Raw genomic sequence first — 16574 nt, 5'->3', positions numbered from 1 at the left:
CATACATAAAAGTGGAATTATGTTTTTATTATTTTAATAAAAACTTTCTTTTTTTTTTAATAATATATAATAAAAATATTTATAATTTATAAAAAATAACAATATTATTTTTAATAATTTATGAGGTTACTCTTCTTCGACGTTTATTTGTGGAAATTCAATTTCAGACATATCTGAATCAGATTGTAATGTTCCCCAACGGCGGAATTTTCTTTCTTCCTTGTCATTTTCTATAATTTCTGAAATAGTTTTTGAAATTGCACTTCCTGGTCTTAAAACATTTGCAATTGTAGAAAGCATTTTTGGTGTTTTTATTTCAGTAGTAACTTTACACTTCTCGGCAATATCTTTTTTACTATCTTTAGTTTCTGGTTCTTTACTCTTTTGATCTTTTTTAAGCATTTGTTTTGCTTTTTTCTTTAATAATCTTTGTGCTTCAGGATAATCTTTTATAACATCATTTAGATCTTCTTTTGACAAAACAAATAATGTTGAGTAACCTTTTGAACGTATTGATGCTGTACGACGATTATTTCCACCAATAGCCATTAAAGATATTTCACCAAATACGGTACCTTCACACATTTCAGCAAAAACAATTTCATTATTATCACCACCAACAACTTGAAGGATACCTTGATTAACAATATACATTTCTTTACCAACATCACCTTTTTTACATATCATATCACCAGGAAGAAAAATTACAGGTTGTAATTTTAAAACTAATTCTCTTAATAATGCTCTTTCACAATCTTGAAAAAGTTGAACTTTACTTAATGTATTATAATGTACTGATAAAGCAAGATCAGCTTGTAATTTTAATGGTAATTTATTAACTAAATTTCTTTCTTCTAATGTTTTTTGTTGATCCCATGTATAAAGAAACCAATCTCTAACTCTATTAGTTAATTCTTTTGGTAAATTTAATTTTTTACATTCACTTAATGCTTGATCCATTGTTGTTCTAAACATTTCTTTATTTTTATTAGCATTAGATACAATATCTCTTATTTGACCGAGAAGTAAAGCAAAAACAAAAACACCCATCATCCATGAAAATGTCATATAAATATATTCAATAACATTTGTTGGTGCTGGATTGTTACCTGTAGATGTAGCAACAGCTGCTGTAAAATAGAAACATCTAAAATATGAGTTCCCCTGATTATTATAGACCCATTTATTTAAATACCACTTTCCTCTCATTCTATAGGCAAGTTGACCAAATGCTTGCCATGCTGATAATGTATAATATACACAACTATTACAATGTATTATATATATCATATAACTAAATGTTTTTAATATTCTAATAGCATATGGATTTGAAAATGAATTATCAAGAATAGAAAAAAAATCCCAATATGATTGAATTTTAACTATTCTATTATATCTCCAAAGACTTACTGGACCCGTTCTAAAATACATTAAATCAGTTGGTAATATAGATATAACATCAAAAATAAATTTTTTGCTTTTTAAATAATGTTTTTTAGTTTCAGCTTTACTTGTTATTAACATTCCATTTTCCATAAAAGATAATCTTGGTTTGATAAAAATAATATCTAATATATATATAATATCTGCAGTATAATCTATCATCATCCAATATTTTAAATTTTCTGGTGTTTGATATGGATAAGAACTTCGTAATGGGCATACTAAGGCATTATAAATAAAAGCTAACACAACGAATGCTAACCAGAAAAGGTAAGTTTTTGAATGTGAATTAATACTAGATTTAAAAATTATATCACTCCATGATGTTGGTTCTTTTACACTTTCTTCTAAACCAAGAAGATCCATTAATGTTGTTTGTTGTTCAGGCATCGGTAATGTAACACTTTTAGCATCCTCTTCATCTGATGAGATATCTTTTATCATTTCTTCTCTAACATATGTTGTTCTTCTTTTTATATTTTGTGCTAATACATGAAGTTTTTCTTGCATTATAAATGACATTCTATGAACACTAAGATTTGTTTCACATAAATTTAATTGATTATTATTATGTTTAATTACTTTATCTTCCTCTGAATCTGTAGTAGAAATTGATAATGTATCATCACATGAATCATCTATATCATTATAATATCTACTATTTTTTTCTTCTTTTTCTATTTTATTATCCATATCATCTTCATCAAATTCTTTCAATATATCATCAACTTTTTGTTCCAACAAATTTGATTTCATTTTACTTTGTGATATTGTATCATCATCACTAATATTACTTTGATCTCCAAATAATGTACCATATGAGGAAGTGGATGGAGTAGAAATTTGTGAAACATCAGTCATGGAAATAGAATCAAAAGAATCTAAGGTATTAATTGTAATTTTATTCTACAACATACAAATTTATATTAGAACTTATATTATTATTATATTATTTTTATAACTTACACGTATTCTATTAAAAATAGTTTGTTTATTTTTTTTTGAATTTATAGAGTCAGGAGGAAGTGAAATATTATTGTTATCGGTAAAATTAAATTGGAAATCTTTATTAGTGTTATTAACGACATTATTATAATAATTATTTTCCAATGCTTTAATATTTTTACTATTATCTTTCACATCAATTATTTTCTCTTCTGTCCTCTTTTTATTATTATTCTCGGATTTGTCTTTTTTTTGTGAAGTTTCTGATAACTCTTCCATTATAGGCTTATTATAAATTTATATATATATTAAAATAATTAGGAATAGTTTGAGATGAACGTATTAATTAGATAAAATTGTTGAAGAAAAAAAGATTTTACATATAAAAAAATAGTTTTTTTTTTTGTAGTATGATTAAAGTTTTGATATAAAAACTATACATATGATAGCAAGATAAATATATATACAACTAAAGCAAGTGATATTAAGTCTCATCCAAAGGTGTTATCATAACATTAACCTTATCTTCTTTTTATATATATATATATGTATAATCCACAACACTCACACACATGTTTATGTAAGAGAAAGTTATTCTTAAATTAGTTTCTGTCTCATTCATGGCACACGTTAAATACACAAGATGATATAAAAACTTTTAATGAAATATTTAAAATGATAAAGTACTTTATCTTTTTTTTTTTATAAAATATTTATAAATTTATTAACTGTTTTCATGAAATTATTACTTAACATTTATTGTTCTTCATTTTTAATTATCATAATAAGATTGACATTTATTCCAAGAAGTTATTATTTTTCACAATAATGAAGTACACATATATTTTAAACAAATAATTATAATGAAAATATTTGGATTTGTTTAATGACAAATATTATTAAATAAAAATATTAAAACACCCGATTTTTTCTTTGACAACGCGTACCTGCAGTCTACGCATTAGTAATTCTGTACAAAAATACATCATCCTGCGACCCATATGAATCTAAAATAAGAATTATTTTAAACATCATTTTTATAAAAAGTGTAATATAAAAATTACATTAAACATTTGTATATCTCCATAGACATGTTTTTCTAATGTTGGAATAAATTCATAATGTTTTGTAGGAGACATAACATTTTCAATCTTTTGAAGGACAATTTCTTTTTCCATTTCCATTGTCAAAAAAACAGTTTTATTTTTTTTATTATAAGTTACATTAAAACAAATATCATGATCCAATCCAACAACTGGAATATTAATATGACTACAACATGAACACTTTTCTTTTTTACAGTTACATTCTAAATTATTATGATCCATATATTTTGTATCTACAAAAGTACAATAAAGTTATAAATAATTATTTTTAAAAAAAAAATGAAAAATGTTTATATTAAAATATTTATATATATATATATATTTTCCTTCTTCTTCTATAAGTTATAGTTTAATATTTTTATATATGCCTATTTAATAATAACTACCATTCTCATTACTTTAATATACATATATGTATAAATTGCGCATCTTTACTAATACAATATTTAAAAAAAATCAAATTGACAAATGTAAACAACACTATCAATCATGATAAATTATCTCTTCCATTTCTTCTCGATAAAATTACCAATTTTGGTAAAGATAATTTACTATCTTTTACTAAAACAAAGGAGATTGTAACAAAGTATAAATGAAAAAAGTATATTTCTCGGATACTAGTATGGTATCTATACTGATAAACAAAAACTTCCCAAGACGATAGTAAATAAATTGATACAATATAATGTACAAAGAAGGTGCAAAGTTTGTTGATCTGTTTCTTCTAGACACACAAATGACCTTGATTATTTATTTTTTTTTTTCTAGTCACATTTTTAGCTTATAATAACATCAATGTGAAGAAAATTTGCTTTAGTCTCGTTAATTATATAACAGGAATGAGTTATACAAATTATTTATGCCAATTATAAGAATTATTTCTTTTTTTTTTTTTTATTATTAGTAGATCAAATACATATATACTTTTTAAACTTACGTTTTCCTACTTCATGTTTTCTTATTATTGTCATTAAAAGTTCAGTTGTACTTTTTAATTTTGAATGTACCTTCATTTGTTTTTTTTCATGAAGAAGAGAAGTTACATTTACACTAGTATAGTCTAAAATACAATTTTATAAATAGTTTTTTTTTTTTTTTTAATTAAATACCTTTTATATTTTTTGGTAGATCAAGTATAGTTAGCTCTAAATGAACCGGTTCATTGCTATCTCTTATTGTTTTTGGTAGGCGAACAACGACAATTTCACTTAAAAAACTATCATTATCAGTATTATTGTTAACTGTAAATTGTCCATAAACCATCATTTCTTCCTAAAAAAAAATTTTTTTTTAAATTATATAAAAAGTAAAAGAAAAAATTACATGTAAATTCTTAGAATCACCAATCTCTTTTGAAAGTACCAGTTTATATGGTATTACACAATCATCTTCGTAACATAACTTCTCACTAGACATGATATTAATATCAATCTCAAGATAGTGTGAAGCATTTAAAAATCCATTAAAAAATAATAGTAACAATAATATCAACCAAACATTACTAAGACGAAATAGTGATATTTTCATTGTACTAATATCTAAAAAAAATATAGAAGATAATTAGAAAAAAGAAATAGAAAAAAATATGAAGAATGAAAAATATTTATGTATTTATATACAATATTAAATACTATAAGGGAGTATGGTAAATTAGTTAAAATAATTAACATTTTCTTGTATTTTTAGTGATAACCTTTATGAATTTATAATCACCTAAGTTACACCCACAAATATCACTCTTTTTCTAGAACACGCCTATAATTTCAATAAAAGAATTTGCAGGTAAATTTCTAATAATAATAATGAAGAGAAATATTAGTATTATATCTTTTTGCTATCATATCATGTTAATATGACATTTGTATAATTATGTATACATTTTATAAAAAGAAGTAATAATAATTTATTTAAAAGATTGAGCTGAAGATTTTTCAAATAAATAATAAGTTTATTAAATGTAATGCATTAATTACGACCTGAATCTATTTTGTATAAAGATATACATTATATAAAAGTTAGAAGATAAAATAAATAATTGTTTATAGGAATTATATAATAATATTTAAAAGATATATATATATATATGAATATACATTCAACTTAGATATTAATTAATTAATTAATTAATAATAAAGTAACTAATAGAAAACAAACTAAAAGGTAAATACAAAGTAAAACAAAAGTTAAGATAAGGTGTGATATCACGTACCAAATTTACTTCCTTATACGAAATGCTTCTTAACAAAATTATTTATTTTATGTCTAAATACTTAATTAATGATAAAAACGGATCTTTAATATCATCTACCATCAAACAAATTACGATAGATTTTTAATTCTTAATTATTTATATTTAACTTTTAATTTTTTTATATTAATATTAGAAAAACTTGCATTTATTATATAAAATAACTATATATTACAAATAAATTTGTAAAAAGTTAAAAAAAAAAGAAAAGATAAACAAATATATAAGGTTACAAAAAAAAAGTATGTTAATTGTAATGACTTTTTCACATTTATTTAAAATTATATATCTTTAAAGTTTAAAATAAAAAAATGATTAAAAAACTATATGTAACAGATTTGTTAGTATATCAAAAGCTATTTTTTCCAAAATTATGTAGTTTGATTTCCATATACCTTACAAATTCAATGATCATATTTTTTTAGATTTCTCTCTCTCTCTCTCCTAAACTAAATTTTATTTCCCTACATTTTTTTTTTACTAAAAATTGAAAGATTAATAAGATAATTTGATTAAAATAATGAAACAATGTTAAAATTATTCTAGTTTTATTTTATTAAATCAAAGATTAACTAGAGGTAATATTGTAATTTTCAAGAAACCTTTTTTTTTAATCAGAAGATAAAAATAAATTGTTAAGAAGACATTTCTCCAAAATATTATGATAAGTTTTGCCTCTTTTTGTGCATCACTTTTTTAATCATAGAACCATTAACTTCTCTATAATCTCATTTATGGATAATTTTTTATAACATTCATTAAATTTATTATTTCTATGTTAAATATTATTATTATTTTTAAAAAAAAATTTTTTTATATTTTTGTAAATTCCATTTAAAAATAAACAACTTTTTTAACCTATTAAAATATAAGATATGACTGAAGAGAATCCGTATCCAAATTATTTGATACCATCATGGCATGGAGAACCACCCCAAGGTATGCATTTAGATGTTATAAAAGATGACAATTTGATACAGGTAAGCGTTTATTGTGATAATATGGTGACATGTTACAAACAAAGTAATTAATCCAAGAATGTTGTTTATTACGAAACATTTTTATATTTAAAATAAAATAAATATATATATAATTTAAGAATATATATATATATATATTTTTAGAAAATTATGGTTGATGAAAAACATTTTTATTACTTTGGCCGAAATCCAGAACAAGTTGACATTGTGGTAGAACATACATCATGTTCTCGTGTGCATGGTGTGTTAATTTATCATCAAGCATTAAAACGTTTTGCACTTGTTGATCTAAAATCAAGTCATGGAACTTATTGTGGTAGTGTTAAATTAGAACCTTTTACACCTATGTTTCTTAATGTTAATGATTCTTTTCATTTTGGAGCATCAACAAGACATTTTGTTATTAGAGAAAAACCAAAAGAAACAATTATTAAGATGCCTGAGGAGGGTGATGAAAATGCTATTAATGCTGCTGAGGAACAATTAGCCTGCCTAACAGAATATAATACAACATTAAATAGAAAAAAACAAATAATAAATATTAGTGATGAAGATTGTAAAAAGAAGAAAAAAAAAAGAGGAAAAGTTAATTTTTATGAGGAAGAGATTATTTTAAATATAGATGAGTTTGATGATAAAATTGGCAAATTTAGAAATATGGCTGTATCTTTTGTTGTTTCAAATAAAAATAAAGGAAAAAATATTAGTGAAATTAATAGTGGGAATGAAAGCAAAATTATTGGAATGAAAAGAAAAATTGGTACGGGAGATGTTTTAAATCTTTCTGACAAAAAAAGTAGGTTAGGTTTTAAAAGTGAGACATTGGGTAATATGTTATTAAATGCTGCTCCGGATTTGGATGATCAAACTTATGGACCAACTATAGAAGATATAGAACCATTTGAGAAAAAGAAAAAATATGCCAAAGAGGCTTGGCCAGGAAAGAAACCAGAAACTGATTCTGGGTTGTGTTGAGAATTTTTTAATTCTATAAGTTTTTTTTTATTTCTGGTTTTGTATATATAATAAATTTTAACATTTAATCATACTGTAAAGAGTGTGATATTATTTTGTCATTTAAAAACGTTTCTTTCGTCAAATTATATCTTTTTTGTCATTTGTTTTATTTGTCATGTGTCTAATTTGTAACTGTAAACATTAATATTATTTTTAGAATAATTTGTTTTTTTTTCTTTATAGTATGGAGGAGAATGGTCACAATGAGAAGAATAATGTAGGCGAAAATATTGATGACAAAGATATTATTTCCGTTGCGAGGGAAGCATTATGTTTACCAGATGCTATTTTACAACCAAATATTGAAGAAATTGTAGATACCTATATGTCACATGGTGGAACAGAAGATGAAGTTTTTGACATGTTAAGTGGTTCATTTGAAGGAACACTTCAGATGGCTAATGAATTGGCATGTTTACTTACAGATATTACTTATGAAAGGTTAGATAGTACAGAAAGTCGTTTAAAAAAAAAGTCACGAAAAAAGAAAACAAAAACTGAAGATGATTTACCATCTATATCACCTGAAGTTGGTGAGATAGTTATTGATGCAGTAAAAAAAGTATTAATTAAAAATTTTAATCCAGAAGTTGCTGATAAAATAATAGAATCAAATCAGGGTGATGTTGCTGTTAATATTGTAAATAGTTTAACAAATAATGAATCATGGAGACCTGTTGTTTATAAACTTATTCAAGAACATCCTAATTCATCTTTGTTATCTGTTTGTTTAAAATTTATCTCACAATTAGGATATCATAATGAAATATGTAATATTCCAATGGCAACTAATCAACTAGATATTTTTTCACGTATAGTCAGTTCATCATTAACAAAATTAATACAATCTCATGAAAATGGTACTGGTACAGAAGAGTATGATAAAGCTTTTGAAGAATTTGTTAAGATAGCTGCTTTTGGTGAACATAGTTATATATTTACTACATCACTATTACTTAATATGATTAATAGTAATGATGGTAAGAAAAAATGTACATTGGGGCATATTTTTGAAGAATTAAATATTTACTGTTATAATAAAGATTATGATTATACAGTGTCAACAATTTCTATGATTAATAATACCATCAATCCAATACCAAGTGATATTATATCAGCTTACCAAACAATGATAAGAAAAAAAAATGTCAATCCAACTGATATTTTAACTTTATATAACGCTTACTCATCTTCCAGTCCCCCACCAATACATTTTTTACGGGACATTGTTTTTATGGATCTCCTGATAAATGTTATTTTTACAAAAGATACATCATTAAATATTAAAAATCAACGACATACATATGTTTATCTTTTGGCATACTCTGCTTGTGTAGTTGAAAAAGTTAATGAAACAAAAAGAATTCATTGTAAACAAGAATTAGAACCATTAATTGAGGAAATTAATAAATTTCTTAAAATTATTGATAATTCAGAAGATTTTGGTATTGTTTTTAATACATTAGAAGAATTAATTAAACAACCTCTTATTGCTGCTGGATGTTTACAATATATAAAAAGTAGTATTACAGCACATAAATATGCAGTTGAACCAAATACATCACATTATGTTTTAATAGATGAAATAGGAAATATACATATTAATTTACGTGACAGGTATATATTTATAAATTATAAAAAAAAAAAATCAAATATAAAATTATATTAAAAAAAAATTATTTTTTTCAGAGTATTTCAAACATTAAATCTTATCTTTGCTCATATCTCTTCACTATCTAATGAGTCAGCTGAAGTTATTATTCAAAAACAAAAATATATCATTCATCGTTACATACATCTTTTATCAACAGGATATTGTATACCAGTAATAAGACATTTAGAACAAATGTATAAAACTAATCAAATGGATGTCAGTCTAATGAGACTTTTTGCTGTTGAAGTTATTGAAATAATCTCAGGACCATATTCACAAGAATTTTCACAAACATTTCTTCCTATACTACTAAATACTGATATATTTCATGATGATATATTTGATAAAATGAATTTAAATTGTCTTGTTGAAGAAATGGAATCTGTATAAATACCATTTATTTGTTTTATCACACTTTTTTTTTTTTGTAAAAAATTAAACATTTTATTTTGATACGAGAAAAAAAGATTAACATTATCAAATTTAAATTGTGATTATAAATTTATGTAAATATTGTGTTTTAAAGTGAAAGGAATAAAAATTAATTATGTTAATAATGTATTTGATAATTCTGAAATAAATGACAAACTTGCTAAAGAATTTGTATTTGATTGTCTTCTAGAATTAACCATTATTCCATTTGTATTAATATCAAATGTATTATGAAATTTATCTACATTACTTTCTTTAAGATAATTAATTGTTGAGTCAAAATTTGTTGGCATATTATTATATGAAGTAGTTATTGTTGGTGACCATAATTGATTTTGATTATATGTTGTTTGTGGTCCCTGGAAATTATAAGAATCCATTGAACATCCTTCTAATGTTGTTGTTGGTGTCCATGTATTAGAAAGTGGATATTGAAAATCTGTTGGAAAAAGTGAATGAACTGCAGCAGCAGTTGTTGTATTATATAATGAATAATCTTGATAAATATTATTTGATGTTGACATTGATACTGGATATTGAACAGGAGAATAATAATTATTTGGTCCTGTTGATGATGGTGTAGATATGTATGGTACCTGAATTGGATAAGGTGATGAAATAGAATTTTGTGGTACAATATCAATTCTAGGTGTTTGATAAAATGTTGAAAGTTGAAAATTATTATTATCTACAATACGCCTTGATATATTTTCTTTAGTATTTTTTTTATTAGATTCATTATTAGATGTTGAAATTTTTGTCATTTTTGGTAAAGCAGCAGCTGATTGAAGATTTCTTGGACTTTGTAATAAACTTTCATCAAAACTTAAAAGTTTAGTTTTTAAATTAATTTTTTTATCAAGTAAATTAACACCTTCAACTTCAGTTAACATTCTATGTGTTAAACCAATAGTTTCAGGTTTACCATTTTTATAAAATATTCTACAACTTGATTGAAACCAATAAATTGAACCCGTCTTTTGACCTATCAATCTATATATCAATATACCAGCAGCTGATGATTTTATAACTTCTTTATGTGCCTCAGCAAGGCATGTAGCATCTTCAGGATGACAAAATGAATAAAATGATTTTGGGGAAGTAAAATGATCATCTAATTCAAGAATATTTTTCATTCTTGAATCCATTGAAATAATATTAAAATCTAATGTATGTTTAGTTTTTAATATTGGATCTTCAAGATGTTCATCAATATGAAGTGGTGGTACAAATGGACAACATATAGCAGCAAGACCAAATTTATTTTGTGACAATAACTCAGAAGTAATATGAGCATTCAAAATTTGCATTTGTGGTCCAAGAATTGGGATAAGTTTACCTTTTATATCAACACGAACAAAACCACATGTATTATCGAGGAGGCAACGAAAACGTGCTGAAACATTTCTTTCTAAATGTTTACCATTTTCTAAATGTATCAAATCAAATGGTGTTGATATTGTTCCTGTATATTTAAAAAAAACATTTAATTGTGCTTTAATATCATCTCTATCTTCAGAATGTATCATATCAAAAATTGGTTGATGAAGAATGTCACTTTGATGAAAACCTAAAAATTGATCTATATTTTCACTAGCATAATTTATTTCTCCTTTATCATTTAATATTATAATAAAACCACCTAATGCTTTTGCTGATAATATATCAAATGAGCTTTCTTTTGGATCATATAATGGTGTAAAATTATTAATATCTGTAATTGTTGGTATTGGACCCATAGGTTGTCGGGGATTCCATAAATTGATATACCGTAACCATTCACTACCAGTTATGGTAGGATGTATAAAAGATGCTGAAAAAATAAAATAAAATAGAATTAAGTAGTATTTTATTATTAATAGAGATGAGATGTGATAAATGATTCATGTAAAAATAATATTTATTTCAGTATATTATAGTATTGAAGAATAATTAAAAATATACATTATATATGTGTATTAGTTATTGTAAATAAAATAAAGTCAAAATATAAGATTTATGTATTAATTCATTATTCTTTATTCATTTATATATATATATATTATTTATTATGTACATATTAAAATATTTATCCATTTAATAAGAAGATATCTTAAAATATTTTTTTATCTTCTTCTTAAGTTTACTTTTTTATATTATATATCATTATTTATTCATTGTATATTTTATATATATATATATATAATGTTTTTCTCTAATATTTAATGTTAAAGAAAAAGAATGTTACGGTAGTTATGTTATGTAGTATTAAATAATATAGTATATTTATATTAATGGTAAACAATAGAAATTTATCAAGATAAAGAAAATTTTGATGTTAAAAATAATAATTAAATACTTCATATGAGAAGTGTATAATTTAATAAAATTTTAACCCCCTTGACATTATAGATAAGAATATTTTTAATGTTAATAACCTCTTAGTATGATTGTTAATTAACTCATCATGATAAATATCAAAAGTTCAAGAGATAAGTAAATATTTAATAATATTACATCACTTAACGGTATTCTTTATAAGGACACGGTATATTACTTTTGTTACGCCATCCTATCATTGACACCTTATTGTTTTAAAGAAAAAATAACAAATGGTATTAGGTAAATATTATGTTAAATTAAAATAATAATAATAAAAAAAAATTTACCTTGAAAATGTGCTTTTATTTGAAGGTAACTGACAGCTAACCGAAGAACAGATAACTTATCTAATCTTGTAATAATTCCTTGTTCATAAGGTAACAAATTTGCTATCGTCTCCAATTCACCATTTAATCTTTCACGATGTCTTTTACTTGGATTTGATGCTGTAGAAGGTTTAACATTTTCACGTATTCTAAAATAAAATTGTGAATTATGATGATAATATCTTGATGTTGAACGTGGAAAATCTTTTCGAATAATTTTATTTAAATATTTTTTCATTATAAATATATATATATATATATATATCAAATATATATATTAATATTTAAAATATTATATATAATAAATTTTTGTATTTTCATTAAAATAATTATAATTAAAAAGTTTTTGAATATAAAGTTAAATTATAGAAAAGATAATAATTAAAGTATTTTACTTATTTTTAATTTTCTATATAATATTATTTTAATAATAATTTTTACTTACTAAATACTACAAAAATTATTTTATTTATAATTATTATTAATTATTTTTATATTATAAGCTAAATAAGTTATTTCTTCTATTAAATATTTATAATATTACTTTAAATATAATCTTTTATTGACAGGTGGATATTTATATGATATATCAAAAATGTTTAAGAGGTTACAATTATTATGATAGATATATCTTATTTTAAGATAAGTAATTATCACACTTAAATATAAAGATGATTTAAAAGTGAATCAAAAAATGTTTTTCTTCCATAAAACTATAATTGTTATGTTTAATTACCTTCACTATTAAAAAGTTGTTAATAATAATTTTAAAGAAGTAGAACAAGCATCAACACTTAAGCATGCAATTTTGTACATCTTTTACTTGATGATAGTAAAAGATATTACAAGTAGTGGTAAATTTATTTATATATATATTAAGAATATATACTAAAATCATCAAGTTTAATTAATCTTTTTTTTTTTATTTTTTTTTCTTCTATAAATAAGAATATAGAATACTATTTAATTGAAACATAATTTTTTTAACCATATTAAATAAATGTATATATATACTATTTTATCTATTTTTACATTACACCTGAGTAATAATTACAAAATACTATTAAAAAAAATTTTTTTTTCTTTTTAAATATAAAAATCTAATATTAAAAGCAATATAATATTCTTTTAATTTAAAACAATGACTATGTTAAAAAAATTTAAATGGCACATGCCATAATTTCATTAACACATTTTATGATATATTTATAACAACATAATGTTGAAGGAAGATGTAATATCAATCTTATATTTACAAGGGCATATACAAAATATTATTTTAAAATATGATATACAGTAGTTGTGTTAATGTTATGATGATTTACTAACCATTGTTAATAAGTAATGTTAAAAAAGAATTTGTTTAGCAATAAAATAAGACATCTGTTGACAGGAATTTTTACTATTTTTTTTTTTAAGTTTACCTAATGTTATACAAATGTGGTATTTTATATGATGTCGGTATATTTCTTTAATTATAATTAGTTATAATAACAATATATGACAGATTTTTGATATAAATATAACAATAAAATATCATAAAAAAAAAACTTAACAATATAAAATTATTTTTAAAAAGTTAAACTAAAAAAGTAGTTAAAAATATAAATGATTCTAGAAAATGAAAAAAAAAGTGTGTTCTTTTTTAACATATCGTGTTTTAGAAAACTTTCGTGTCCTATAATATCAAAATTGTAATAATCAACAAAAAAAAAAAGAAAAAAAAGAATAGTATTAAAATCATGCTACATTATCACACAATCATCTTCATGTTATCCATTTATTATACTTTATTTTGTAAAAAGACAAAAAATTAATGTAGTTGAATGATTAGAAAATAGTATACAATTTTTACAAATACATGTACAATCTATGTTAAAAATTTCCAAAAGAAGGTTTTGGTGATAATAAGAAAAGTCATGTACCACGATATGTTGCGTGTAAATGAAGGATATATAAGGAGAGGAAAACTGAAGGGGATGATTATGTTGTATGATAAAAATGGTATTTGAAAATGTTAAAACAATCATCAAAGATGTACCTTCAAAATCTTTATTCTTATTTTTTTTTTATTATTTTATTAATTTATTATTTTTATTTTAAAACTTACCTTTTAAAATTTCTTTGACGGCGTTTATTGGCATACATCTTCTTATTTATTTTTTTTTCTGTATTTTAAATGTTTGATAAAATATATATTTGTATAGAATAAGTAATAAATTTTCTATTGTTCGTTAGAAAAATATAATGATTTCTTATTAAATGTAAATTAATTTGTAGTTATTTTGTTATAATGTATATATATTTTATAAGATGAAGTCAAAATATGGTTTTGTTTTAATACAATATATTTCTAACTTCAACTGTATTAACTTGGATATATACTATATATATATATATATTTAAATATACATATATATATCTATATTTATGAAGAAATATAACGTAAAATCCTTTTCTGTTTATATTTCAAATAATATTCTTAACTTTTCTCTATCCATCTTCTTTAATTTCTTCTATCTTCATCTAATCATGAAGAAGGGGCGGGTAAGGGGTGGATATTATATATATATATATATAATACATCACAGTACTTTTAAAAGATATTAATACATATATTATATATATATCAATATACTTTTTAATATCTATTTACATTTAAGAATATAAAAATATAATATTTTGAAAGGTGAGAATAAAAACTCATATTGATAAAAAAATTTTAAAATTCATTTTTTTTTCTTTTCATTTACAATTTAAACATGAAAAGTATTTAAACATAAGACATTTTTAAATAAGTATTAATTTACTTTTAAAAATTGTATTTTAAAAAAAAAATTTTATAGTTAACAAATTAAGTGACATACATTGCGTGATACTTTATCAATCTTTTATGTATAAAATAATGCCATTATTCTTGGTTTAAAATAAACAAATTGTTTTAAAATACAACATCATTAAAATTTAACTACAACTTATATTTTTATATTACAATTTTTTTTTTGTAATTAGATAATAGTTTTAAAATATATTAATTAAAAAAATATTAATAAAATTATAAATAGTTTATTTTTATTATATTTTTATAACTGAATATATAATAATGTTATAAAGTACAATAATTTATATAATATTCAAAGTAATATCATTTAATATTCAGTGGCATCAAAAGAAGCGCATTTTACATGAAAAAAAATATGGTAGTTTTATGATTTCTGTAAAAAATTAACGATGTTCATCGGTAAATAAAATATAAAAGATACATAAATTGTCTCTTAGAAATTTCAAATAAATCTTATTTATGAGTATTAATTTTAACGATAATATTTTATTAATGTGTAATTTAAAAGAAACCCGGTATAAATTGGCAATACAATGTAAGCAAATTTTTAATTAATTTTCATTTTATTAAAAATAAGTTCTCTGAACGTTTTTTTTTCCATGCTCCAAAAGTCATCCATTACCATCATACTTTTTTCATCTCATTTTAGTTGGTAGAATTTTAAAAATGTAATCTTCATTTGAATTTTTAGTATCTTATCCTTCAAAGCCTATTTTATCTTTTATCAAAAACTTCACCTTAATAGTTTCATTTTGTAAAAGATTATCAAAATTTTTGTCTAATTTTTTATCTCAAAAACTTTTTTCATATAAAATATACTTTTGACCACATTTTTCATGAAAGAAAATTTGAATTATTTTGTAAAAAAAAATAATAAGTTCTTTAGCCATTATTTAGTGATATAAAAAATTCCATTTTAAAATATTTTTATTGGAATGTTACTTTAATAAAAGTTAAAATAAAATAATTAGAAAATATATAGTTTGGTAGTTAGATCAGGAACTAATGCTCCAAATTTAATATGATTCTAGTGATTTGATAGATAATTGTATTTACCCAGAGGTACTTTTTGTATTTTTATGAAATGTTCTACACCAAAAAATGACTATGGCCATTTAATTTTATTTTGGTTCAAATTTGGGTCAAAAAAGTGAATTATTTGTGTTTTTTTTGTTGTTGTAAAAAATAGATTTTTTTTGACCATGTTTTGTTTATATTAT

At 22.2% G+C, this 16574-nt stretch overlaps 4 protein-coding genes across 4 annotated transcripts; 2 read left to right on the top strand and 2 right to left on the bottom strand.

Annotated features, from left to right (window-relative positions):
- Positions 1-126: 126 nt before the first annotated feature.
- Positions 127-4910, bottom strand: SRAE_1000291000 (Cyclic nucleotide-binding domain and Ion transport domain and RmlC-like jelly roll fold domain and Cyclic nucleotide-binding-like domain-containing protein; the record flags this gene model as incomplete). Its single annotated transcript, XM_024650042.1, has 7 exons — positions 127-2349; positions 2410-2673; positions 3336-3395; positions 3453-3727; positions 4432-4554; positions 4604-4766; positions 4818-4910. 7 exons carry the CDS (start codon positions 4908-4910, stop codon positions 127-129), a joined length of 3201 nt encoding a protein of 1066 aa, XP_024503858.1.
- A 1707-nt stretch (positions 4911-6617) lies between these two features.
- SRAE_1000290900 (Nuclear inhibitor of protein phosphatase 1) lies at positions 6618-7697 on the top strand (the record flags this gene model as incomplete). The annotated part of the gene is made up of 2 exons (XM_024650040.1): positions 6618-6722; positions 6867-7697. The coding sequence occupies 2 exons, from the start codon at positions 6618-6620 to the stop codon at positions 7695-7697; spliced, it is 936 nt and encodes a 311-aa protein (XP_024503857.1).
- Positions 7698-7923: 226 nt separating this feature from the next.
- SRAE_1000290800 (Negative elongation factor C/D) lies at positions 7924-9783 on the top strand (the record flags this gene model as incomplete). Its single annotated transcript, XM_024650039.1, has 2 exons — positions 7924-9356; positions 9429-9783. The coding sequence occupies 2 exons, from the start codon at positions 7924-7926 to the stop codon at positions 9781-9783; spliced, it is 1788 nt and encodes a 595-aa protein (XP_024503856.1).
- Positions 9784-9938: 155 nt separating this feature from the next.
- Positions 9939-14660, bottom strand: SRAE_1000290700 (Aryl hydrocarbon receptor; the record flags this gene model as incomplete). The annotated part of the gene is made up of 3 exons (XM_024650038.1): positions 9939-11638; positions 12474-12661; positions 14623-14660. 3 exons carry the CDS (start codon positions 14658-14660, stop codon positions 9939-9941), a joined length of 1926 nt encoding a protein of 641 aa, XP_024503855.1.
- Between the last annotated feature and the right edge of the window lie 1914 nt (positions 14661-16574).

This window comes from Strongyloides ratti (assembly GCF_001040885.1).
Source record: "Strongyloides ratti genome assembly S_ratti_ED321, chromosome : 1".
Classification (NCBI taxonomy): domain Eukaryota; kingdom Metazoa; phylum Nematoda; class Chromadorea; order Rhabditida; family Strongyloididae; genus Strongyloides; species Strongyloides ratti.
Note: the sequence above shows the minus strand (reverse complement) of the source record. Positions and strands in the feature narration are given on the sequence as shown.